Source organism: Engraulis encrasicolus, chromosome 23 (assembly GCF_034702125.1).
Source record: "Engraulis encrasicolus isolate BLACKSEA-1 chromosome 23, IST_EnEncr_1.0, whole genome shotgun sequence".
Lineage (NCBI taxonomy): Eukaryota > Metazoa > Chordata > Actinopteri > Clupeiformes > Engraulidae > Engraulis > Engraulis encrasicolus.
Window position 1 is genome coordinate 22,533,416 of NC_085879.1, and position 25,111 is coordinate 22,558,526.

The 25,111-nt window shown below is 43.8% G+C and overlaps 1 protein-coding gene across 1 annotated transcript; it reads left to right on the forward strand.

Annotated features, from left to right (window-relative positions):
- The first annotated feature begins 13,758 nt into the window (after positions 1-13,758).
- Positions 13,759-20,647, forward strand: LOC134439937 (organic cation/carnitine transporter 2-like). Its single transcript, XM_063189864.1, has 9 exons — positions 13,759-14,150; positions 14,459-14,562; positions 14,683-14,837; positions 15,516-15,687; positions 16,340-16,469; positions 16,610-16,701; positions 17,028-17,242; positions 17,782-17,964; positions 20,508-20,647. Exons 1-9 carry the CDS (start codon positions 13,791-13,793, stop codon positions 20,645-20,647), a joined length of 1,551 nt encoding a protein of 516 aa, XP_063045934.1. The 5' UTR covers positions 13,759-13,790.
- Positions 20,648-25,111: the final 4,464 nt, after the last annotated feature.

Below are 25,111 nucleotides of genomic sequence, written 5' to 3' on the forward strand. Positions count from 1 at the left end.
TAAACGAAGTGAAATACTTTGATAAGAAGTTTAAAGGTAACTTTAACATTATGCTGGTTAAAATGCCATTGTCTATGTAATTCATTTTTGATAAATACCGGTAGGTTAAAACACTATGCTGAAGAGTAAGTGAACATGTATTTTGGAGAAAAGAGATGTTATTTTGCTTGGACTTTGCACTGAAGAATATTGTGATTTTGTGATGACATGGACACTGAAATTCATTGAGAATGCTCAAAGGACATTGAATACTGAATATGTTGAACATAAAAAACAGAACTTAATACAAGTGTGTATTTAAAAGTGGAACTTTAATAAAAATTACTGCAAGTGCCTGAAACTGAACAGCCGTGTCCTCATCTCTCTCCTGTTTCTCAGGAACTTATCTGTCAACCAAGGTGCCGTTGCTACGGTACCCGTTACAGATTTTTGGTGGCCCGCCCGGGGATCGGCGTCAGATGCACAGGCGACAAGTACGACCAGAACCAGCCGTGTGAAGCGTTTCAGCAGCTGATGACGCTTCAGCCCATGCACCTGGAGGAAGATTGGGCCCTACACCTGAGATGTCAGCGCCTCGTCTACCCTTCAGCGTGTGAAGACACAACCTACCTCAACAATCCATCATCCCAGATGCACAGGCTGTGCATCCACCACAACGAGTGCCTGTGAAGCAGTGGCGGTGCGACGCAGCTGGAACCAGACCTGGAGCCACGGGTGAAAGAGCTGCCTGGAGGAGCGACCAACAGTGAGGAAGACGGAAAAGCAGTCATGGCGGACGGTGAGAGAAAAGGCTTGGTGTGGGACATCAAGAAGAGTCTGCTCACTCTGACGGCCGATGAACTTTTCCAACTGGCTCAGAGTGTTGGTCCTGTGACGGGGCACGATGCATCTACGCTTCAGGTTGGCGAAGAAGAAAGCTGCTTCGAGTACGTTCTCGCTTTCATGAACAGTGACACTCTCATTCAATCTGAGGATTCAGGTATGGCTGTGTTGTTGGAGTTGAATGATACTGTGAATAATGTAATTCAGGTACGTAATGTTGAGTCTAAGACAACTGCAGATGATGTGCATAGTGTAACGTCAACCCCAGAGTTAAGTGAGAATGCAGTTACTGATGAGATGGTGCCCAGTGTCCCTAACACTAATATAACCCACACAGCTGAGGTCAGCCCGGCTATCCTCTTACCAACTACCATTCCACCACTCGCACACCCTGTCACAACCACACAAAACACAGACACAGCTGAGTTACAGAAAATGCTCACTAGTTTGCTACAATACATTAACAACCCCACACCACCACCCACTCACACACCTACACCACACCCTACACCATTACTCTCTACACTACCACCTGACACCAAACACACACCTGAACAACATACCCCTGAACGAAACAAACATGACCGAGTCGTGCCCCTTCGAGAGCTCTCAATGCTGCGACGTGAGTTCAAGGTTCAAGGTGGGCAGATCGGGGATCAGAAATCAGACCTAAGCTACAATAACATATGCAGACAAATTGATGATGGAGTAAAAGACCGGTTCAGTGAGACTGAAATACTGAGAGGAGTTCTCAGAGTGATCACGCCAGGGCATTTCAAAGACATGCTAATGCACAAAGATGATTTGACTATAGATGAGCTGAAGGGCTTCCTGCAGTCCCATTTAGGAGGCCGAAGCAACACAGAGCTCTTCCAAGAGTTGATGTGCACGAAACAAAATGACAATGAAACCCCCCAACAGTTCCTGTACCGTGTCATTGGTCTGAAGCAAAAGATCCTCTTTGCGTCAAAACATGCTGACACTGAAGTGAAGTACAATTCGAACACAGTTCAAGACATTTTCTTGCACACCATATATCAAGGCCTTAGCCACAAACATAATGACATACGCAGAGAACTTAAAACATTGCTTTCTGACAGCAGTGTGTCTGATGAGACAATTCTGAAACAAATGATGAAGATAACAAGCACGGAGAATGAGCGACAGAGACGTCTGGGACCAGACGTGAAACAGAAACAAGTAAGCGTGCAAAGCACTGAGCTAGTGGAGGTCGAAGTTGCTGCTGCACAAGGCAGTGGTGCAAAGAGAGATGCTTCCGATAAACAACCAAAGGCTAATGCACTCCAACAGTTAACTGAAAAAGTAGCAGAGTTAATGACCAAGGTTGAGCTACTGCAACGGCCACAGCAGACTCACAGCTCCGAGCCCTGCCATCACTGCAAAGCTCAAGTAGAACAAAAGAAGCCCAAGTCATATGGCTGTGCTAATTGCCTCGCAAAGAGCCTCCCAGGTTGCACTCACTGTTTTAACTGTGGTGAGGGCGGCCACAGAGCAGTAGGCTGCTTGAAGCCGAAGCGTCAGGAAAACTGGAACCGGTCGCTGCAACGGGACAACCAGTGACCGGGTCTCATGTTCAGTCCCACAGTGCGAAGTGCAATGTATTCAGCGCAGAGAGTCATGCTAAAGAGAGTTTGCTGAATAAAAGGCCTAAAGTACACAATGATGATGACACCCAATCCCCCCTTTCCCTACCCACTCAAACAAGCAGGCGCCTAGCCAAGTTCATAGGTGCCAAAGCCCTTGCACGATGTGACCTGAATGGCCTGACAGTCGATGCACTGTTAGACACCGGAGCTCAAGTGAGCATGATCGATCGAATTTGGAAGAAGAAGTATATACCGGATGCACCGGTGAGGCCCCTCAGTGAGATCTTTGATGATGAAGAGCTGGAAATACAAGCTGTGAATGGAGGAGTCCTTCCTTTTGATGGCTGGGTCCTCATCGCAGTCAGTTTTGCCGGAGATTGGGCTCTTAGCCAATCCATAATGGTGCCTTTCCTCATCAGTAGCATTATTCTTGAACGGCCAATTCTTGGATTCAATGTGCTCGAGGAAGTCGTCCAGGATAAACCAGCAGAGCTCCTTCCAGCCCTCACCACACTCCTCTCTGACTCCATATCTGCCTCTGTGGATCAGGTGGGGCTGTTGGTGAACTTCATCCAGACAGGCAAACCCGCCACGTGTCCCAAACTGTTAAGAACTGGCAACTACGATACTGCAGTTCCAGCTGGACAAGTTGCTTGGGTTAAGTGTCAGGTCCCGCCAGCTGTCGATCAGTCAGACCCCCTTCTCTTGTTTGAGCCTGAGGAAAACAACGCCCAGCTTACAGAACTTGAGATTGGGGAGGGCCTGCTCGAAATGCAGTCAGCGAAGCGACCTTATGTAACAATACCAGTAAGAAATTGCACCAAGCACCCTGTGATCATACCGAGAAAGACTGTTCTAGGAAGTGTCCAGGCTGTTGCTAGGGTGATTGAGACCAACCCACAGGAACTATCCAGGCCCAAAGTAGCAGCCAATGCCGCAACAACAACACCAGCTGCTCAGACTGCTCTAGGCTTGTGGCAGCCTCCGGTGGACCTCAGCCACCTGGGTGAAGAAGAACAAGACAAAGTAAAGAAAATGCTGTGGGAAGAATCAGCTGCTTTCGCTCGAGACAGTCACGATATCGGCTGTATTCCCAGTTTGCAGATGTCGATCAACCTCAAGGACGACATTCCAGTGCAGAGAGCGTACTCCTCTGTCCCCAAGCCACTGTTTAAAGAGGTGAAGGAGTATGTGCAAGACTTGTTGATGAAAGGCTGGATAGTGAAGTCAAAGTCCTCTTATTCGGCGCCAGTGGTCTGCGTCCGGAAAAAAGATGGTACGCTCCGCCTCTGCATAGATTATCGTCTCTTGAATCAGAAAACCATCCCTGATCGACATCCTTTACCTAGGATACAAGACCTGACAGACACCCTTGGTGGCTACTCCTGGTTCAGCATCCTTGACCAAGGAAAAGCCTACCATCAAGGTTTCGTTGCCAAAGACTCTCAACGCCTCACCGCTTTCATTACTCCCTGGGGACTGTACGAATGGGTCCGTATCCCATTTGGCCTCTCAAACGCCCCCGCAGCCTTCCAGCGGAGTATGGAAGAGATGCTAGGTCCCTTGAGAGATGACTGCTGTCTCCCGTACCTCGACGATGTGCTTTGCTATGCGAAAACCTTTGATGAGCACGTGGAAGGGGTCCGTAAAGTACTTCGAGCACTTCAGAGACACGGGGTAAAGCTAAGACCGGAGAAGTGTGAATTGTTTCGCCGAGAAGTGAGATACGTGGGACGCCTTGTGTCAGCTCAAGGAGTGAGGATCGATCCCAAAGACTTGGATGCAGTGCGATCATTAGCCAGCAGGACGCCACAGACCGTTGGAGATGTGAGAAAGCTCACCGGCTTCCTGGGCTATTACCGCTCCTACATCCAGGACTTTTCAAGGATAGCGAAACCCATCTATGAGCTATTACAAGTCAAGCCAGGACAAGCAGCTGTAGAGCGTGGGAAAAGCAAAGGTCCACAACTACCATCCAGATCACCCGTGGAGTGGACCGCCGAACACCAGCTAGCCCTTGACCAACTTGTGTCTCTCCTTGTTAGCCCCCCTGTGTTGGCGTACCCCAACTTCAACGAACCGTTCGTATTACACACAGATGCTTCTGACCAGGGACTGGGCGCAATCCTTTACCAACACCAGGATGGCAAGTTGAGAGTCATCGGGTACGGCTCTAGGACTTTGACTGCAGCTGAGCGAAACTACCATCTGCACAGTGGAAAACTGGAGTTCCTTGCCCTGAAGTGGGCTGTATGCGAAAAGTTCAGAGACTACCTGTTCTATGCACCTCACTTCACGATATACACGGACAACAATCCCCTTACCTATGTAATGACCACAGCAAAGCTAAACGCCGTAGGCCATCGGTGGGTTGGGGAGCTCTCAGATTTCAGATTCGACATTAAGTACAGACCTGGAAAGGCCAATATAGACGCTGACACGCTGTCGCGTCTCCCGTTAGACATTGAAGCGTACAGTGAGTCCTGCACTAAAGAGTGTTCTGAAGACGTGGTTCGTGCTGTCTGGGATGGGAGTAAAGTAGCCAAGCAGAAAGATGTAGCCTGGGTTGCAGCTCTGAACATCAACTCCCAAGCCGACCCGTCTCCTTCTTTTGATGACTTGAAAACCATCAGTCATGATGAGCTTGCGGAAGCGCAACGTGCAGACGAAGCCATCAGTGAAATGATTAAGTTGAAAGAGGCAGGTACACCCTTAACTGATGAGATACGAAAAGCTGCGAGTGGAGCTACTAAAAGACTCTTCCATGAATGGGGGAAGCTTGCTTTGGAAAATGGTATCCTGTACAGGCGTGCCAACGGCAGAAAGCAGTTCGTGCTCCCCGCCAAGTACAAAGACCTTGTCTTGAAGAAACTCCACAATGACATGGCTCACGTTGGCACAGAAAAAGTCCTGGACCTGGCCAGGGAGAGATTCTATTGGCCATTCATGGCAAAAGAGATCGAAGACCATATCACTAAGAAATGTCCATGCATAAAGTCAAAGAAGCCAGTTACTCATGTTCGCGCCCCGATGGGTAGTATCACATCAAGCTCACCACTAGAGTTAGTGTGCATCGACTACTTACATCTGGAGACCAGCCGTGGTGGCTACGAGTATATCCTAGTGGTCGTTGATCATTTTACAAGGTTCGCTCAGGCCTACCCAACGAAGAATAAAAGTGGAAAGACAGCGGCCGAGCGCATCTTTAATGACTTCATCCCCCGCTTTGGATATCCCTCCAAGTTGCACCACGACCAAGGCCGTGAATTTGAGAACGAGCTGTTCCGTACTCTCCAACAGCTGTCAGGCATCCGTCACTCCAGAACAACGCCCTACCATCCCCAGGGAAACCCGGCGGAGCGGTTCAATCGGACGATCCTGCAGATGTTGAGAACATTGACTGACAAAGAGAAAGAACGTTGGAAAGATCAGATCCCGAGAGTTGTACATGCGTACAATTGTACTCGCCATGAGTCGACAGGCTTTTCGCCCTTCTTCCTCCTTTATGGGCGTCATCCTCGTCTTCCCATTGACCTGCTCTTTGGATTGCTTGAAGACACAGAGCCTGACTCGCCGAAAGGATACGCAAAGAAGTGGGCAAAGCAGATGTCTGAAGCCTATCGAATTGCCAGTGAGAACAGCAAGCAGGCCAGCGCCAAAGGCAAAGTGCTCTATGACAAGCGAGCAAGAGGAGTGGTGCTACAGCCTGGCGATCGAGTCTTAGTCCGGAACCTCAGTGAGCGTGGTGGACCTGGAAAGCTTCGATCCTACTGGGAGAAAGCCATCTACGTCGTGAAAGAACAGTTTGCTGATAACCCAGTGTACGTAGTGTATCCCGAGTCTGGGGACCAGAAAAAGACCAGAACGCTCCATCGCAATCTGCTCTTACTCGTGAATGACCTTCCAGTCGAAGAGCCTCCACGACAGGCTGCTCCTGAGAAGACAACCCAGCAAAGGAAACGACCGACCCGACGTAAGACACCAGAGCGTGTGGACCCACCGCAAGCAGATTCAGACTCTGACTCGAATTCCGACTCTGATGCTCCCCGTTACTGGCTGAGGATCCCTGCGGAGAGGATACAGGAGGTACCTACCGTAGCCCCACCACAACGACCAGCCATCACTGTGAGTCGCCCGATTCCAGTACCTGTACGTGAAGAGGTGAGAGTTGACGTTGACTACTTACCTGAAGCGGAACCAGTACCTGTAAGAGAAGCAGAAATCATGGAACCTGAACAGGATGAAGTCCAGTCTGATGATGCGAGACCTGAGGAGCAAGATGGATATGCTGAGGCTCCAGAGCCCGTCCAGGAAGAGCAGCCTCTGGTCAATGCAATGCCGGACCAACAGACAGAGGTCAGAAGGTCAAGTCGGGACCGACAACCTAGACAAATCTTGACATATGAGAGACTTGGTCAGCCCACACTGGCAACACAAGCTAGAGTCAACATGGCAAACGCTGACTTACATTCACCTACTTACATCACACCTCGCACTACACAACCCATACATTCACCCTTTCCCTACACAACACAAACATACCCCTTCAACCCCTATTCCACACCTTATTCCCCCTTTACATACATGCCTTACCCCTTCCCATCACACCCATACATCTTACCCTTTCCTGTCACCTGTTAGGAGAAAGAGAACTTTAAGTTATAAGAGTTGAGTAGAAAATGGTGGGACCCATTTCTTTTTGTCGGGGAGTGTGTGACGACCACAAAAGTGTCACATTTTGTGTTTATGAAAAAGAGTAACAAGAAGATAATTGTCTTTTATTTTAAATACAATTTATTGTAATCCATTTTGAAAAAGGTACCCCAAAGAGTTTGCATTTCTTAATGCAGTGGTTTATTTCTATATTCAAATGTATATGTTGTAATGTTTGCTCCATGCCAGCAGGGGGCGAGGGCGGTTTCCGTTTTTAGTGACTTGCATTGCGTTTTCCCTTCATTACTGCAAGTGCCTGAAACTGAACAGCCGTGTCCTCATCTCTCTCCTGTTTCTCAGGTTCGTAAATGTACAAATATGCTTTGAAATGTGGGATTAGCCCTGCTGAAATGTAGTTGGGATGTTTGTGAACTGTTTTAGTGAAACAATTGTCGATGTAGACTTCTTGTGATTTTGTTTGAAGTAAGTTTAACACGGAGGTAAAGTCTAGCCGTTTAACAGTGCAGTGATCACGCACGACATGCATGGTAGTGGAAACCAATTCAGTTTAATGCACGCGCCTTCCCCACGTGAACGTACGCCTCAGTAATGTTTTAGAAACTTACAATGTCGATGTGTATCGTTTATTTTGCCGCCTGTAAGGTCCCAACCATTGTGTTTTTGCTATGAGTGTTCATGAAGGAAAAAAGGTGACTGTTTAAAAACGAGTTTTGTTTACATTGAGCACTTAAGGTTTATGAGGGTAAAATGCAGTATTGTCTTGATTTGAAACGAAGTAAAATACTTTCATAAGAAGTTTAAAAGTAACTTTAACATTATGCTGGTTAAAATACCATTGTCTATGTAATTCATTTTTGATAAATACCGGTAGGTTAAAACACTATGCTGAAGAGTAAGTGAACATGTATTTTGGAGAAAAGAGATGTTATTTTGCTTGGACTTTGCACTGAAGAATATTCTGATTTTGTGATGACATGGACACTGAAATTCATTGAGAATGCTCAAAGGACATTGAATACTGAATATGTTGAACATAAAAAACAGAACTTAATACAAGTGTGTATTTAAAAGTGGAACTTTAATAAAAATTACTGCAAGTGCCTGAAACTGAACAGCCGTGTCCTCATCTCTCTCCTGTTTCTCAGGAACTTATCTGTCAACCAAGGTGCCGTTGCTACGGTACCCGTTACACATGGAAGCAGAAATTAGTATCTAAGTGTTGCGTTAATGCACAATAAGTATGGATATCCATGTTTGTAGGCATGTTCAAGTAATTGCTTTCAACTGAAGTATTTTGGATGTGATTGATGAATGAGAATCTTCACCAGGGCCGCCGCCGCTTGGCGTGGAAGTCCTAAGACTAACTGGTCAGGAAGCCCCCCTCATAATTAAATAATAATATTAATAATAACATCATCATAATAATATAATGCTATTTGGTTGTGTGCAGTGGGCAGAGTTCAATTGTGTGCTGTGGATTGCTGTGTCACAATAGCTGTGTATACATGGGCACTTCTGATCCGATTAGAATAGGAATATTTTTTTAATCCGATCAGGAATCCCCTCGGCCCGGATCAGAATTCTAATCGGAATAGGTGGTGTAGTCCGATCAGATGGTCCATGTATACACTCTATTCCACTTGGTTGTTCGTGACGCTATAGTGTCACATATTTTAACAAAGAATCTCTGCTATCCGAACATTTTCACGCCACATTGGTCGCTGACAGCACATCGGAGTGCCGCTGTTTCGCACCTGCCGATAAACGCAAGATTAAGTACAGCAGCGTCGCTTCCAACAGCACCTTCAGAAAAACTAAAATTATAAATAAAGCAACAATTTCATGTCTATCGCAGTTTCAACCATATAACTAGGGCTCTTACTAACCACAGTCCCTGGTAACCGCGCGTGACATGTATTGGAACGTTCGAGGTTATTGTAATGTATACACTTTATTCCAATCAGACTAATCAGATCAAATCTATTCCGATCGGCGAAAAAAGCGCCATATATACACAGCTAATGACAATGGGAGTTGGAGTTTCCCAGTTGGGCTTTCACTTAGTATAACATAATATAGTAACTACTAATAATAATAAAATGTAGGCCTATTAATAATTTGGCCTAGAAATATGTTTTTTTGCTTCATGTACACATCCATCACATTTAGACCACATCATATTGATTACCTCAAGAACCCATAGTTGACCTCCAAGGTCAAACAGAATGCCTCTCCAAATGTATAATTTTATCATTGTATTTGACCGATACCTTCAATAAACATATAAATAAAAAAAAAAAAAAAACAGAATGCCTCCACAACATAAGGTATATCTAATGCTGTTAAGAGAAAAACAATAAGTTTCATACTTTTATCATCTTGTGCCCAGTAGTATATATTTAGAGCCTTAACAGTTCTCCTTGGACTCTCAAGGTCATGAGAGGTCAGATCCAACTTACCCCCATAGCAGAGAATTAACATTAAAGTGATACTGGCACATTTTTGGAAATAAGCTTATTTTACACCTTCACTTGAGTTAAATAATAGGGTTTTACCTTTCCCCTGTACTTTCAACCGTTCTCTGGGTATGTCAGTGCAAATTTGTCCTCCAAGCTAGCAGTTAACATTGAGTTCCATGAGACCAGCTGGCGGCTAACTGGTCTCATAGGACTCAATGTTAACTGCTAGCTTGGAGGTAAAACTTGCACCGCCATACCCAGAGAACGTTTGAAAGTACAGGAGAATGGTAAAACCTTATTATTTGACTCAAGGGGAGGTGTGAAATAAGCTTATTTCCAAAAATGGGACAGTATCACTTTAAGTCTACCTAACTATGGTAGAAATGTCATGCTTTAGTAGTAGTAGCCTTTATTGTTTCCAAGGGGAAATTCGTTCTCACCACACAGGGTGCAGTCGCCGCAAGAGCAGCGCCTATTAAGAACACCTGTCAACCCACCTGTACATTACATGCACAATACAGTTTAAGACAAGGGAAGGGAGGGGTAGGGTAGACATGGACAAGGCAGGTAGACAGGCGGCTTTATGAAAGCATAATGCATAACAACATAGGGAGAAGAGAGGGGGGAAAAAGTCTCATGCCTTCAAATTATGGTGCGCACAATATCTCAATATCAATATCACAATGCACAGAGCATCTTCACTGTGTTGTTCTTCCAGGGATATTGTTCCTGCATTGGCCTTTGGCCTAGGCCACTGTAGACAGTGGTGCCAAAACAGATTAGAGTTGTTAGGCTTTTTGGGTTGAGCGCCTGCGTTCCACAATTTTCCATGCCTGCCCAAACTTAGATGGCGGTCGACCTGATTAATTCTCATTGCAACTCTGTTGGCTTCTCTCCGAGGTGGATCCCATTTGGCAGTTGCAAGCCACAAGTCCAAAAAGTGTCCACAAGTCCAGTCCCTTCACGGTTCACAACCACAGGTCTGAGCACCAAGAGCAATTGCACCACCTTAACAATCATTCTGAGGCAGCCTGGGGCTGTGAGTGGCCGCTACAGTTTATAACAAATTTGATAAATCAGGCTCAAGAATAATCCAATCATCAAGAAGTCTGAAATCCTGATTCCGAAAAAGTAAATATCCATGGCCATCGGTGACTGGCACATGACACGCTACTCCGCCAAAGCATCCATCACGTCACCTGTCGCCATGGTCCCATCTGGATAGCTGGGCTCTCCTGAACTCACTTTAATGGTGACAATTGCGTAGATCAACCAGTTGATCAAATCCATGTTTAATTCCGTTCAGAAAAGCAAGACAGTGAGATTCTCTGTAGGTGAACAGAACAAAACAAGACTGGCATACCATTGGAAAAGATAAGGGAGGGAGAGAGATCAGAAAGTGTGTCCGCCTCCACCGAGAGCCAGAGAGAACATTTGTACAGTCTTTAAATGGGTGATGCACCACTATACAGTAGCCTACACTACAGCCGTCTCCAAAAGTTTTGTCGCCTATCCATCTATTTGGAATAAACAGCTAGTAACCTGACTTTCAATGAATCACTTGGCTTCAGAAGTCACTCATATGAAAGTTACAACCCTCCCGAATTAAGTTTTGTGTACAAAAATAAATGTCGTGCTCCAAAGAAAGATTATCCTTTAATGAACACAGACAGGGCAGATTTTCACAAGACAAAAGTTTTGTCGCCTATCGAACATAATGTGAAAATGAGCGGATAAGTCACTTCAAAACACTTCAAACACGCAGATCGGGTGTCATTCTTAATCACTGAATCACTCTCACCTCTTCAGAAAATCAACTTTGGCCTTAGATGTATGTTTATGGTCATTGTAATCATGGAAAGCAACACAATGAAAAACAATGAAGGTCAATGAGGGATGGTGACATATTTGCTATTGGTAGAACAATATGTTAGAGCCATAATAGATAATTGTGAATAGTGAATAGTAATTTAATTTTGTACTGCATATTTACTGCTGTTAAGTAATGTTATTTTCTTGTGATTAATATTGCTTAATTTTATTAACATATGCATGACGTCACTTTTTGCTGTATTAAAACTGTTTTGCGTGACGAGGAAGGTCAGAGCGCAGCAGTCTTTGACCGAGACAGCAACGAGACAAGACCCATCGAGACTATCCAGAAAGCAACGAGACCACGCCATGTCGAGATAACACGGAGACCACGAGGCGTGACAATATGAAGTTTTAAGTTTGATTTTATCCGTTTTATTTCTGTAATGTGACAATTTTCTTATATAAACAGTTTGAACTTTACACGGAGTCTCGCGTCATGGACTTAAGCTCAAAGAACTGGTCATAATATAAGAATTCAAGAAACTGCACCTACACAATACATTTTTAACTTCATGATTTAATCAATGATAAAAGCCCTCACACACCAGCAGCATGCATGCAGCTCCACATTAGAGCTGTATCCCTCCCATGTTTGACTTTAGGCACCATGTATTTTCTTCAGATTTGGCCTATGTTCATTTTGTTTAAAGCTCATATGTCGGAAAGGGCTGAGCCGAAAAATGTGGCATCACCGGGTACTGACAAGTCAAGGGTAGCATGACCAATACAACAGCATATTGAAATTGACTTCAGTTGTCCCTTAAATGTCTCCCGCCAATCACTAGCAATGAATGAATAAAAAAAAGATTGTGTTATCACTTACATCCATTTGTGGCCCTACCGTGGCTGATATGGTAGGGCACATGTTTACCACTCGGCCGACCCGGGTTCGATTCCCGGTCCGGGTCCTTTGCCGGTCCTTCCCCATCTCTCTCTCCCAGCTCACTTCCTGTCTCTCCTCCACTATCCTGTCTCACAGAAACCAATAAAGGCTGAAAAGCCCCCCAAATATAATAAAAAATAATAATAATTTACATCATATGAAAAATCGGTAACTTAGCATTCATTCTGCCAGGGTATGGAAACATATGAGCAGCACTGTAGTCTCTATAGCCTAGTAAGGCAACCACAAGTTCCACCTGCCGCTCAACTGTCTGTGCACGCCACTGCAGACATGTCTTATCTGTTGGCACTTAGCCTTTAAGGGGTAAGCCCCCCCCCCCCCTGTTATTCTAGAATTTAACTCAAACAGTGTACAACTCCCCTTGAACTGTGCTTTAAAAAAAAATCTCGCAAAATCCTTGTGACATATTGAGAACTCAAAATTTTGTTGAATAACGTATATTTGATGGTACTCCTCACCAACATAGAGCTACGCTGAACCCAATGCACTTGCCAGATTATACGTACATATTAGAGTCAGAATAACACGACCAAGTTGTGATGTAGTATTTGTAGCGACTGTCTACAAGTTTTGTTTTTCATCCAGAAAGAAAGTATGCCATAGAGCAGGGATGTCAAACTCAGGCCCGTTTTATTCGGCCCGCGAGATCATTTCAAATCTGTGTTGCAGTTGGCCCACATGCACCATTAATGTATAGCCTAACAAGACTTGAACATGAAATATGGTGTGTCACAGGAGACACATTTGAACTGCCATACATGATGGGAAAGAGTGTGTGTGAAATGTAATTATGAGTAGGCCTATGATGCGCATGTACGCACAATTTTAGTCATTTAAAAAAAATAATGTTGAATTTGGCCCGCTTATTTGGCCCAGATTTTAATTTTGGCCCTCAGTCAATTTGTGTTTGACACCCCCTGCCATAGAGTGATGTGCCCTACGATGTGAAGTTAATAATACCACTGTGAATGATCAGAAGAAATAAGGTGAACTAAGGTATTCCTGGCAACAACACACACATTGGTCCTGAATCATTGTAATCAATTACCAAGCAATCGGCCTATCCTGATTCACGTTGGCAGCCAGAGTTTATGATTTCCAGCATCTTAGTTAGAGTATTACTTGTCTATTGGAGCCAAGATCTCTTGGCGTGTGCCAGGTGAAAGAAATCAGGCAAAGTGGGCAAAAAAATATGCCACCCAAGCTGACACCTTGGCTGTTCTGTTGTTAATTCTTCACTAACAGGCACTAACACTAAACAGAAGTTTGTTAGTATAGTATAAACACTCTCATCTGGCCTTAGATAACCTCTCAACATTGTCTGACATGATCAATTGTTAAGTTTTGTGTTTCCTCAGGCTGCAGTAACAGTTCAACTGCTCGCTCCAAAAATAGTAGCCCAATTGCCACAACTAAACAAGATCTGGTTGAAGGAAAATCATTGGAGACATGAGGGACTATGAAGAAGTTACATCCTTTCTTGGAATCTGGGGACCTTTCCAAAGAACCATTTACGTTCTCCTCAGCCTCAGCAGCATTCCCAATGGATACGTGGGAATGTCGATGGTTTTCCTGGCGGACATTCCTCCTCATCACTGCAGAGTTCCATCTCTGAACAGCAGCTATGGAGGACTGGGCTACAATCTGTCCATCCCGACTGAGGAGCTGAAAGGGGAGACCATCCTGAGTCGCTGCAGACGCTACACTGAACAGGAAGACTCTGGCTCTGCCTACAGCAACAACACAGAGGGCTGTCTGGATGGCTGGGTGTTCAGCAAGAAGCAGTATGTGTCCACTATTGTCACAGAGGTGAGTCTCTGATGAATATTTACACGAGATTAATTCAGCCAGGAGTATCATTGTACTGCATTCGTTTGATGGCACGGCACACAGTAAATCATTCATCATGTGGCCCTACCGTGGCTGATATGGTAGGGCACACGTTTACCACTCGGCCGACCCGGGTTCGATTCCCGGTCCGGGTCCTTTGCAGGTCCTTCCCCGTCTCTCTCTCCCAGCTCACTTCCTGTCTCTCCTTCACTATCCTGTCTCACAAAAAACAATAAAGGCTGAAAAGCCTCCATAATCATTCATCATGTACATGTAATATTCCACAGTGGGATCTTGTGTGTGATGATGCCTGGAAAGCCCCATTCTCTGTGACTGTGTTCTTCTTTGGTGTGCTGACGGGGTCTTTCATCTCAGGAATCTTATCTGACAGGTAGGCTAATCATATCCTAATGAATTCCTCCAAAATTCAGTGACCAAAAATTATTCATTGTTTACAGTAAAAACATTTAGACATGTGTTATGAAAACCTCACCTACGATACTTTGTGAAGGTATGGAAGGAAGATCATCTTCTTCGCCACCATGGCAGTGCAGACGGTCTTCAGTGTGATCCAGGCTGCCTCCACCAGCTGGGAGATGTTCTCTGTCCTCTATTTCCTAGTTGGAATGGGACAGATAGCCAACTACTGCTCAGCTTTTGTTCTGGGTGAGTATGCTGTATTATGTAATGCATTACTATAGTCGGACAGCCCATTCAAATGCGTTGGCTGCGGAAGCGTTGCCCAACCACGAAAAACGGGACTTTATCATGACTGCACGATGAGTGTTATAGATGTTTTTCCTGGTGATTTCATGGTGACACTGCAATATTATGTGAGATACGGTTGTACTATACTATTAATTTACTATTATTGTACTTCACTGTACTAAGTAGTTGCTTCAATACCTCTTTAACATTGACAAATAGAGCAATATACTAGGATATAATATAATATAATATAATATAATATAATATAATATAATATACTAGAATAATAATACATACATATCAGGGCTGGACTGACCATCTGGCAGACAGGGCATTCTCCCGGTGGCCCTACAGTCCTGGAGGGCCTATGCTGTTGCGTTTTGTTTGTTTGTTTGTTTGTTTTTTTTTCCTTAGAGGCCAGCCCCCAATTTAGATGAGGCAACCAATTGGTCTATCTTTAATATAGACAGTGGACTGAGCTGCAGACGCAGGAGACGATGTGAGAGGCATGGTCTGAGACAAAAATATCAGGGCTGTTTTTCGATCCCAGTCAAGTCCTAGAAGTTATGACACCATTTTTATGATGCTTGTGGTTAGGTTGTAATATAGTGTAGGTTGTTTTTTATTTGTTAACAGGAAGCGAACTTCTGACCAAGTCATGCCGAATAAGCTTCTCCACTCTGGGTGTTGCCCTAACGTATGCAGTCGGTTACATGTGTCTTCCTCTCTTCGCCTACTTTCTTCGAGACTGGAGAACACTTCTCCTAGCCTTATCTGCACCTGGATTCCTGTACATCATTTTGTGGTGGTAAACCCCTTTCTATATTTAACCCATTGTACCCTGGAAACACATAAACTCTATATTCAGGTTCTTGAGATTTTAGGGTTTTCTGTTAAAAATGTGGGTATTTTAGAGCTGTATGAACACATTCTAATGCATAATGCAACTTATTTCATGTTTGTATGTGCTTCGGAGATTGAGATATTTAGGTTTTAATAGGCAGAGGGCACCCTTTCCCTAAAAGGGCCTAGGCTAAAATGGGTTAAAGTCACCAGTATGACCATGTTTTTTTTCCTACCATCATCTTCTTGCAATTCCTTCTTCTGTGACTATAGTGATTTTGAGTTTAGTTATGCCTGAAGGTGCCACACCCAAGGCAGCATACTGCTCACTGATTGTTCAGTTAGAATAGAATAAAAACACTGTTCATACTGTTTAGTAAGTCTGATAACTCTGGACGTTTCCCAATGTCTAGCGTGCGTCCTTCGAAATGCGTCCTTCATAATCACGCCCATTGATTTGATACTCTTTGGTGAACTCTGCAGAGTATCCAATCACTGGGTGTGACTAATTGAGCTGACACACTTACAAGGCTCATACACTACACATTGGGAAATTATCTCTCTCTCTCTCTCTCTCTCTCTCTCTCTCTCTCTCTCTCTCTCTCTCTCTCCCCCAGGTATATTCCAGAGTCTCCTCGCTGGCTGCTTTCTCAGGGGCGCGTGGAAGAGGCGGAGGCCATCATTCGAGCAGCAGCCAAGAAGAATGGCATCACTCCCCCAGACGTCATCTTCAAACGAGATGACACTGCAAGATTAATAGTAATCCAATCCTCTTACTTGTACTGACACAGTAAATGTCAATCAAAATTGTCCAAATTTTTCACATCAGCAAACAAAAAAATTAACACCCGAACGCTGTGTTTTTTCCCATTACGTTGTATCTAAAGAATAATGTTGGAGAGCAGAAGAGTTACACATGGATCGATCTTTTCAGAAGTGCTAATATGAGAAATATTACATTGATTAACATCATCATTTGGTAAGTAAATGCCAATTAAAAGAAATGTCAATTAAATGATCCATTGAGGTACAGATAATGTGTACTGAAAATCATTTCTATTACCAATAGTGCTGATTTTTTTCTTTACGGAAGCATATTGCTGCCCCCCAAAGTTATTTGATTCAGCATCACGTTATTTTTCAAGATCTCTCAAGTCCTAATGTCCAGATACAGTGTATGGTATTTTCTCATTGTAATGTGAACTTATCATATTATTTCAAGATATGTCCTCTACTCTGTACACTGTTCGTTTGACATAGACACAGCATAGACACATCTGTTCTAAACACCTTTTAATCCAACAGGATAATAGTATCTCTGACTTACTACGGTTTGTCCCTGAACACCCCTAATATGGATGGGGACCCTTACCTGAACTGCTTCATCGCGGCATGCAGTGAGGTGGTTGGTTACACCCTGAGTTGGGTGGCTGCTCGCTACATCTCTCGCCGCCTCACTGTGTCATTGCCCCTGTTTGTCTGTGGGGCCGTACTTCTCATCATCAAATTTGTTCCCGAAGGTGGGTAGATTATTTCTTGTCCTATGGAACTGGCTGTGAGTGACTGACTGTAATAGCATGGCTTTGACTAAGACTATTTAGTGGCAAATTTTGACATTAATGTACACACAGTATCTCTGTGGAAGAGTCCCAAAAGTGTGAAAAAACGTAGAGGCTGGCATCTACATTAGAATTCATGCACAGCAAACCTGAGAAGAGTGTTGTGACCTTGACCTTGACCTTGACCTGATTTTGCCCTACAGAGAATGGGGTTACCGAGGAGACCTTGCTCATCTTCTCTAAAGAATTGCAGTAGTTGTTTTTTTTAATGAAGCTCTTTAAAAACAGTTCTTCATGAAGTTTTTTGCTTATTTTACAAGCAAAGCATTTTGCAAGTGTAGCGGATGGTGTGCAGGACATTTGTCTTACTACTTTCCACCATACCCTTGGTTAGATCCATTTGAACTTGTTTCAATTGAGAGTTGTTCATTATACAAAAACAAACTCTGAGACAATGATGAGATTAAATGCATATTTCCAAAATTGCTTGTCGCTTCCAGAGCTCAATGCCTTGACTATTACACTGGTGATGATTGGAAAGACGTGCGTCACAGGAGCCTTTGGCTTCCTGTACCTCTACGGCACAGAGCTCTTCCCCACTGTCGTGCGCAACATGGGCCTGGGTGTCTCCTCCATGGCGTCTCGGATCGGGAGCACGGTATCTCCATATGTGGCCTACATCGGTGAGTCTGCATAAGACAGCTGGTCTTCATCCAAAAAAAACCCAAACTTTAGGGGTGTTCAGATCAGAAGTGTCCGAAAGTGACCAGAAGTGTTCAGAAGTCATTGTTCATAATAATAATAATAATAATAATAATTGTATTTGTATAGCACTGTTTCATACAAGGCATGTAACTCAAAGTGCTTAACAAATGGAAAAAAAAAAAAACATTTTTAGAGATAGATTTAAAAGGAGAGGTATAGAGGAGAGGCAGAAAAAGCAGGAAGGCAGAGGAAGAAGAGATAGACAGAGAATGTAGAGTCATAAGGTCAACGTATGATAGGACCAGGATTCTTAGATGTGTAAGGTCCATAGTGGCTGGGCCTATCATAAGTCATAGATAGTCACACAGAGATTGGGCGCTCAGGTGCGGCCCCTGGTGGCATCAGGGGTGAGGAAAAACTCCCTTTCGCTTGATTCATAGTTTGTAAGGGGGAAAAAAAAGCTCAGTGAAGTCTGAGAAAAAAAAAAGACCCCCTATAGTCAGGAAGAAACCTCAGGCAGAGACCAGCGGCCACCTAGGGGAGCCCCCTGCCAGGGCTGGTTGCGAGTAGTAAGGGCGCTGCGGCAGCTGGGACACTATGACGCCTTGGCAGCTAGGAGTTGGCAAGGATGAAGAGGTGGGTCTTCAGCTGCTTCTTAAAGGAGTCGACGGAGGTGGTTGATCGAATCTCGATGGGGAGGGCGTTCCATCTCTTGGGCGCATAGCAGGCAAACGCGGCGTCGCCGATCTTCTTCTGCGGGGGGTGGGGGGTCCTTAGCAGCTTGGCATCAGTGGACCTGAGAGCTCGAGCAGGGGCATAAAAAGAGAGCATGTCTGAGATATAGCTAGGGGCAAGTCCATTTAATGCTTTAAATACTGTGAGCAGAATCTTAAAGTCGATTCTGTAAGAGACAGGTAACCAGTGCAGGTCTGCCAAGACAGGAGAGATGTGCTCTCTCATTCTGGTTCTTGTTAGGATTCTTGCCGCAGAATTTTGAATGAGTTGCAATTTGTCAATTAATTTTTTTGGGAGACCAGAGAAGAGAGCATTGCAGTAGTCTATCCTACTGGTGACAAAGGCATGAATAAGTTTCTCAGCGTCTTGTTGGGGGCCAAGCCGCGCACTTTGTTAACATTTCTAAGATGGAAAAAAGCAGATTTTGTTATCTTGTTGATGTGAGGCTCAAAGCTCAAATCCGAGTCTATGACCACACCTAGGCTAGTAACCTTATCTTTAATGTGTATGCTTAGGTCACCTAGGCTTGAGTGGAGTTTTGCACGTTTTTCCTTAGGCCCAATGAGCAACACTTCAGTTTTATCCTCATTTAATTTTAGGAAGTTACTGTTCATCCAATCTGTGATGGCAGACATGCATTTAGTCAAGGCATGAATGGCAGTGGTTTGGCTAGGCTCGACAGAGATATATAGTTGAGTGTCATCGGCATAGCTATGAAAATCAACATTGTGCTCTCTGATGATGGAGCCCAGGGGCAACATATAGAGAGAGAAGAGGAGAGGGCCCAAGCAACTACCCTGAGCAACTCCAAAAGGCACATCATACTTGTTGGAGACGTGTTCTCCGATGGTGACAAAAAACTGCCTTCCTGTAATATATGTTTTGAACCACTCTAAGACGTGACCGGACAAGCCTACCCAAGATTCAAGGCGGTCAATTAGTATGTTGTGGTCTATCGTGTCAAAGGCGGCACTGAGGTCGAGGAGGATAAGTGCTGAAACTTTGTTTGCGGCAGTGCTGAGCCTAAGATCACTTATTATTTTGGTTAGTGCTGTTTCGGTGCTATGGTTGGCTCTAAAGCCTGATTGGAATTTTTCCAAGATATCATTCCCAGCCAGATGTTGATTAAGCTGTTTAAATACAACTTTTTCTAGTACCTTGCTTATAAAGGGGAGGTTTGATATAGGTCTGTAGTTGTTTAAAGAATTCTGATCAAAATTTGTCTTCATGCATGGGTAGTTGGGTAACCAAGGCAAATTTGCTGGCATTGTGGGTGAATTGGGTGACAGAGGTGACAATGTGGATTGTGTGTAAATTATAGAATTCCCTAGAATACATGGGTTCTCATTTTTTTTCTCCTGGCTGCGCGACACTAGCCGCTCACAACTCAACCTCTGATTGTTGAAAACCGCTGTCGGTCAAATAATTTGCTCACATGGTTGGCTGCCAGTGTCTTTAAAAAAAAATCCATGCAAATCTTCGTCAGCAGCAGTTGTGGCCTAGAACCAGTTTCAATAACAATTCAGTCTTCATATATTGAACTTTAATGCTGGTTATTTTAATGCTTAACCTGCATTAACGAACATGCTGTATAAACAGTGCAAGAAAAAAGTATGTGCACACAACATGTTGTTCTTTTTAGTATTTTGAAGATAAAAATCAGGTTCTGATTATTTGGATCATTACCCGAATTTAGCAGTCAGATTAAACCGTTCAGTTCCCAAGTTAAGATTTTATTTCTGTTTCTCTTGCCCAAACCCTCATCAGTCTATTCTCTTATTGACAGGTACGTATAACAAGGTGCTACCCTATATTCTGATGGGGACCTCCAGCATCATCTCTGGTGTATTAGGGGTCATGCTACCAGAAACAAAAGATGAAGAGCTTCCAGAACTTATCAGTCAAGTCAAGCCTCTCAGATGGTAATCAAGAGTTTCTTACTGCTGGTTTTGTGTTTTGTCTTGCCAGTGTTGAGAAGTACTTTGTAGAACTATGGTTGCATACTTTAACATTTCCTTTTTATTTTGCAGGTATTGCCGTTCGCAGAAAGAGAAAGAAGGGACCTGCCATCAAGAAAATTCACGAGTTGAAATTCGACTGGATAAGAGAGACGGCTAACTCCAGTCAAACATTTTCAGACAAGGCTTGGGTCCATGTCTTCACCAGGGTCACTTTATGTAAACGTCACATCTTTGTTTTTTATACGCCTTCCATCATCATCTATTGCAGGGATGGGCAACTGGAGGCCCGGGGGCCACATGCGGCCCGGCTCCTAACTCAGTGTGGCCCTTAGGCTACATTAAACATAAATAAATAAATAATGACCAGCTTTTTCAAGACACTACTGAATTAATCCATTGTAATTATACTGTTGGCCAATAGAGCACACTCCTATTCTTTCCAAATCAAATCAAAACATTGGCAGTCAATGAGCAACCAACTGCATCTCGAGCTATAGTTGCAGTCAGATCCCTGGTCATGTGGCCCTCCGATGGTGACAATGAAAAAAAATGTGGCCCTCCATATCATGACAGTTGCCCATCCCTGATCTATTGCATATATTTGCTCTTGGAAGGAGTAATGACAATTGTGATTTACTTATGTCCACCAGTAGGAGGTGCTACTGAGCATGGAGCACAATTTCACCTATATAACCCATTTAAGCCTAAACACCTTCCAAAAAGTGCCTGCTAAATGCCAAACCCCTTTTTGGGGAAAGGTGCCCTCAGCCTACAAAAACATACCGCATACTGTATATCTCAGCCTCCGAACCACATAAAAACATGAAATAAGTTGCATTTAAAAGCTAAGATCATTATCTTGCATTGGAATGTGTTCATACAGCTCTACCATATCCACAAATGTAATTTTAAAAATCTCATAAACCTGAATGCTGTGTCTATGCAGCTCCAGGCAACTAGATTAATGCTGTGTACACAGAACAATTGGGGCTGATGCTATCGAAAATAGAGAGTTATTGACAATAAGGTAGTAAAAAAGGCATACAATAAATAATCGCCACTAGAGCATGAAACAACAATTTGTAGAGGAACAGATCTGTATCAAGCAGGTGGTCACACCGGTGATCACACCAAACAAAATAAACACACAGGAAAAAAAATGAAAACTTACACGCTCTCTCACACATGTGCCGAAGTTAGGCAGCACACTGGTCACACGCCTTATATTGCACACGATACTCACTGCACTAGTTTAGATATTTGTAAGCACTAATAGCTAGTTAATTGTGCTCCTCCTCACAAAGGTAGCCCTGCAAACAAGTACTGTCCTCAAATAAATATAATGCACAGACAAACAAGAACAAACACAGAAACAAAGTAAATAGACCAGCTGAAATTAAATCCAAAATAAAATGCTACTATATATTATAATAAAACTGTGACACTAAGGAAAAAACAGTGGCTAGTTGGCTCCTAAAATGGTCCTCCTCAGGACTGGAGAACTGTGCACACACCGGCTGACTATCCATCTCCTGCTGACACTTCTGTCTTGGAATTGAAACCGGCGTAGTTAGTGGTGGCTGATGTGAAACTGTTCCACAAAGTTTAAGCAGTGCAGCACAGGAAGGGTTAATGTGAGCGTCTGAGCTTTGTGTAGGAAGAATTTATGTGAGCAGTGTATCTTCTGCAGACCAAACACTTCCTATACTGCTTTAGGTACTGAGTAAACTTTCTCATTACCCTGGACCTCATCCAATCAGGGGCCTCCCTCGTTGTTGTTTTTACTGCATTTATACATCATCGATTATTATGGAGGCGCCTACGAATTGTTCTTTGCTCATTGTAGAAGCTGTTCAAATAGTGCATTTGGACAGAAACTTCCTAATGTGCCTTTATCTGAACATGTTCTAGGTTGTTTTCATTCGTCTTGGAAGTTACTGCACTATTTCACACCTGTATTAATATCTGCCTGAATCGGTCACTTGTTGCAGAAAAAACTGAATTAAATGTGGTCTCTGCGTAACTCTGTCTATTTAATTGAGAATAACCCAAGCAACAATCAATAACACGATCAATAGATAATCCATAATGGGAAACAGTAGTCAGGTATTATAGAAAGGCAAATGAAGAAAATAAAACAAGCTGGACTTTTAACTGGGCATTACTGCCCTCTAAAGGTAAAGCCTACAAACTGCATGTCATCCAGGACACCATGGCCACAATATCCAGGAGTTGTAGTAGCCAATCACAGAACGTGGAGGAATAACAAGGCATACTGGCAAACAGAAGCTTCAGATTGGTTTAGGGATCCCCCATGGTTAAAGGAGCACTTCTGCCAATTTCAATATGCTGTTGTATTGCTCACGCTTCCCTTGACTTGTCAGTACCCGGTGATGCTGCATTTTTTGGCTCAGCCCTTTCCGAGATCTGAGCTATTCTAAATCACGATTTTTTATAAATGTAAACAAACTCTACCAGGATCTTGGAAAAGGCTGAAGAAAAAAAAAATCTCAGATACTGACAATTTCAGGGTAGTGTGAGCATTACAACTGCATGTTGAAATTGGCTGAAGTTATCCTTTAAAACAGGTTCAACACCATCTGTCAATCAAAGTTTAGGCCGTTCCATCAGGCTGCTTGAAACCTGTTTGTGGCGTCACCTCTTGGTTCCCTTGCCACACACAGAACACATACTCCCATGGAAGATGACAAGGGGACAAAGGGGTCAGTTGCCTCGGGTCCAGAGAGAGAGAGGGGCCAGAATTAGGTCCTCATTACATTGTGCAAACACTGGTTAATTACTTCCCCCACCAACCTGGCGGGTTGGGAGTCCAACCGGCAAACTTTGGGGTACAAGTCTGACGCCCTAACTGCTTACCCAAGACTGCCCTTGGGGCACTGTTTTGGATTGACCACTTGCACAGGTGAGACATAAATGCAATTTCGTTTTGTGCAGTGAGCACTATGTATGTGCTGTGGAGTGCCATCACAATGACAATGGGAGTTTCCCTAGTGGTCTTTCTGTCTTTCATGAACTTAACCACTTAACGCTCAGAAGAATTTTATACATTTTTGTCATCTTTAACTGCAAGGGTTACAATTATTACCCAGTTTGTGCTAAACTAACATCCATGGTCTTGTTAGAAAGGTATGACTCTGGAGTATGTCACTAAATAGTCAGAAGACCAATCAAATGTACTGTCACAAAAATATTTGGAATAAAACACTAAAATTCTTGGTGGGGAAGTGGAGAAAATAAATGTTAACCCAAATAACAGTGTAGCCCACTGTGAAAGCAATTCTCCCGCTGAAACCCAGCAAAAAACTTGCCTCAAGTCTTGTAAAAAAAAGTCCAGTCCAAAGGATTCGCTTGATATCCACTGAAAACGCGTAAAAACACGCACTGCCAAAACCGCCTCTGGAGGTCCCATTGACGGCCATTCATTTGGGGAGTCCAAAAAAGGCAGGTTGGCGGAGGGGTTTCCTCTAATTATCAGAAGCGAGCTTTTCGGCACAAAAAACGTAGAAAAAATCTCACTCTCTGGAGGTCTCGTTCCTACCGAGTCTGACGCATGACGAAGCCCATCGAGAGCACGCTTTTTCTGGCTGCCGGTCCGCGGCGGTCCGGTCCTCACTCTGGAGGTCTGCAGAGCTGGAGGTTTTGAGCTTTTCACCAAGGTGTTCCTGAGACTACCCGGTTTTGAAGGAGTGACCATGAAGCTCGCAACGTTGGGAAAGCACATCAACGAGAAAGATAGCGCTGATTGGTCAGAGTGCCGGCCTATAGGCACAGGCATGGTTTGAAAGACCACGGGTTGTTCTCATCAACAATCTTCGGATATACTATTAATAGGGGCCAGACTAAATTACACATCCAATCTCACATATAGGCTGGTTTATCAGGCTACTCCATAGGACTTTGTGATGTACAGTATGAAGTACTATGAAGTGCACACCTCCTTTGGCCAGGTGCGTTGGAGTGGAACCCCTGGGTCACCAACGTTAGAGACAAGAAAGCTCCCACACACTGTTGACATATGCAGCGTTTACTTGCAATGTTTCAGTCTGTTGACCTTCTTCAAAGGAGGTCAATAAACTGAAACGTTGCAAGAAAACTTCTTCAAAGGTCAATAGACCGAAATGTTGCAAGTTAACGCTACAAATGTGAACAGTGTGCGGGAGCTTCCTTGCCTCTGATGTAAGAAGTAAACTATCTACCAATGTTTTTTTTTTAACTTTGGAAAAGATTGTGAAAAATGTTATTAACAAAAACATTGCTCTGGATGTATTTGAAATCTTTTTTTTGTAATCTATAGTCACATAATCAAGGCCATTTTATGATTACTTGCTGTTAAGGGCTCTTTCTTACAGTACTTTTAACACCACTTCAAAGTCTATATTGCTCTCATAAAACAAAGAAGTATGTCAAG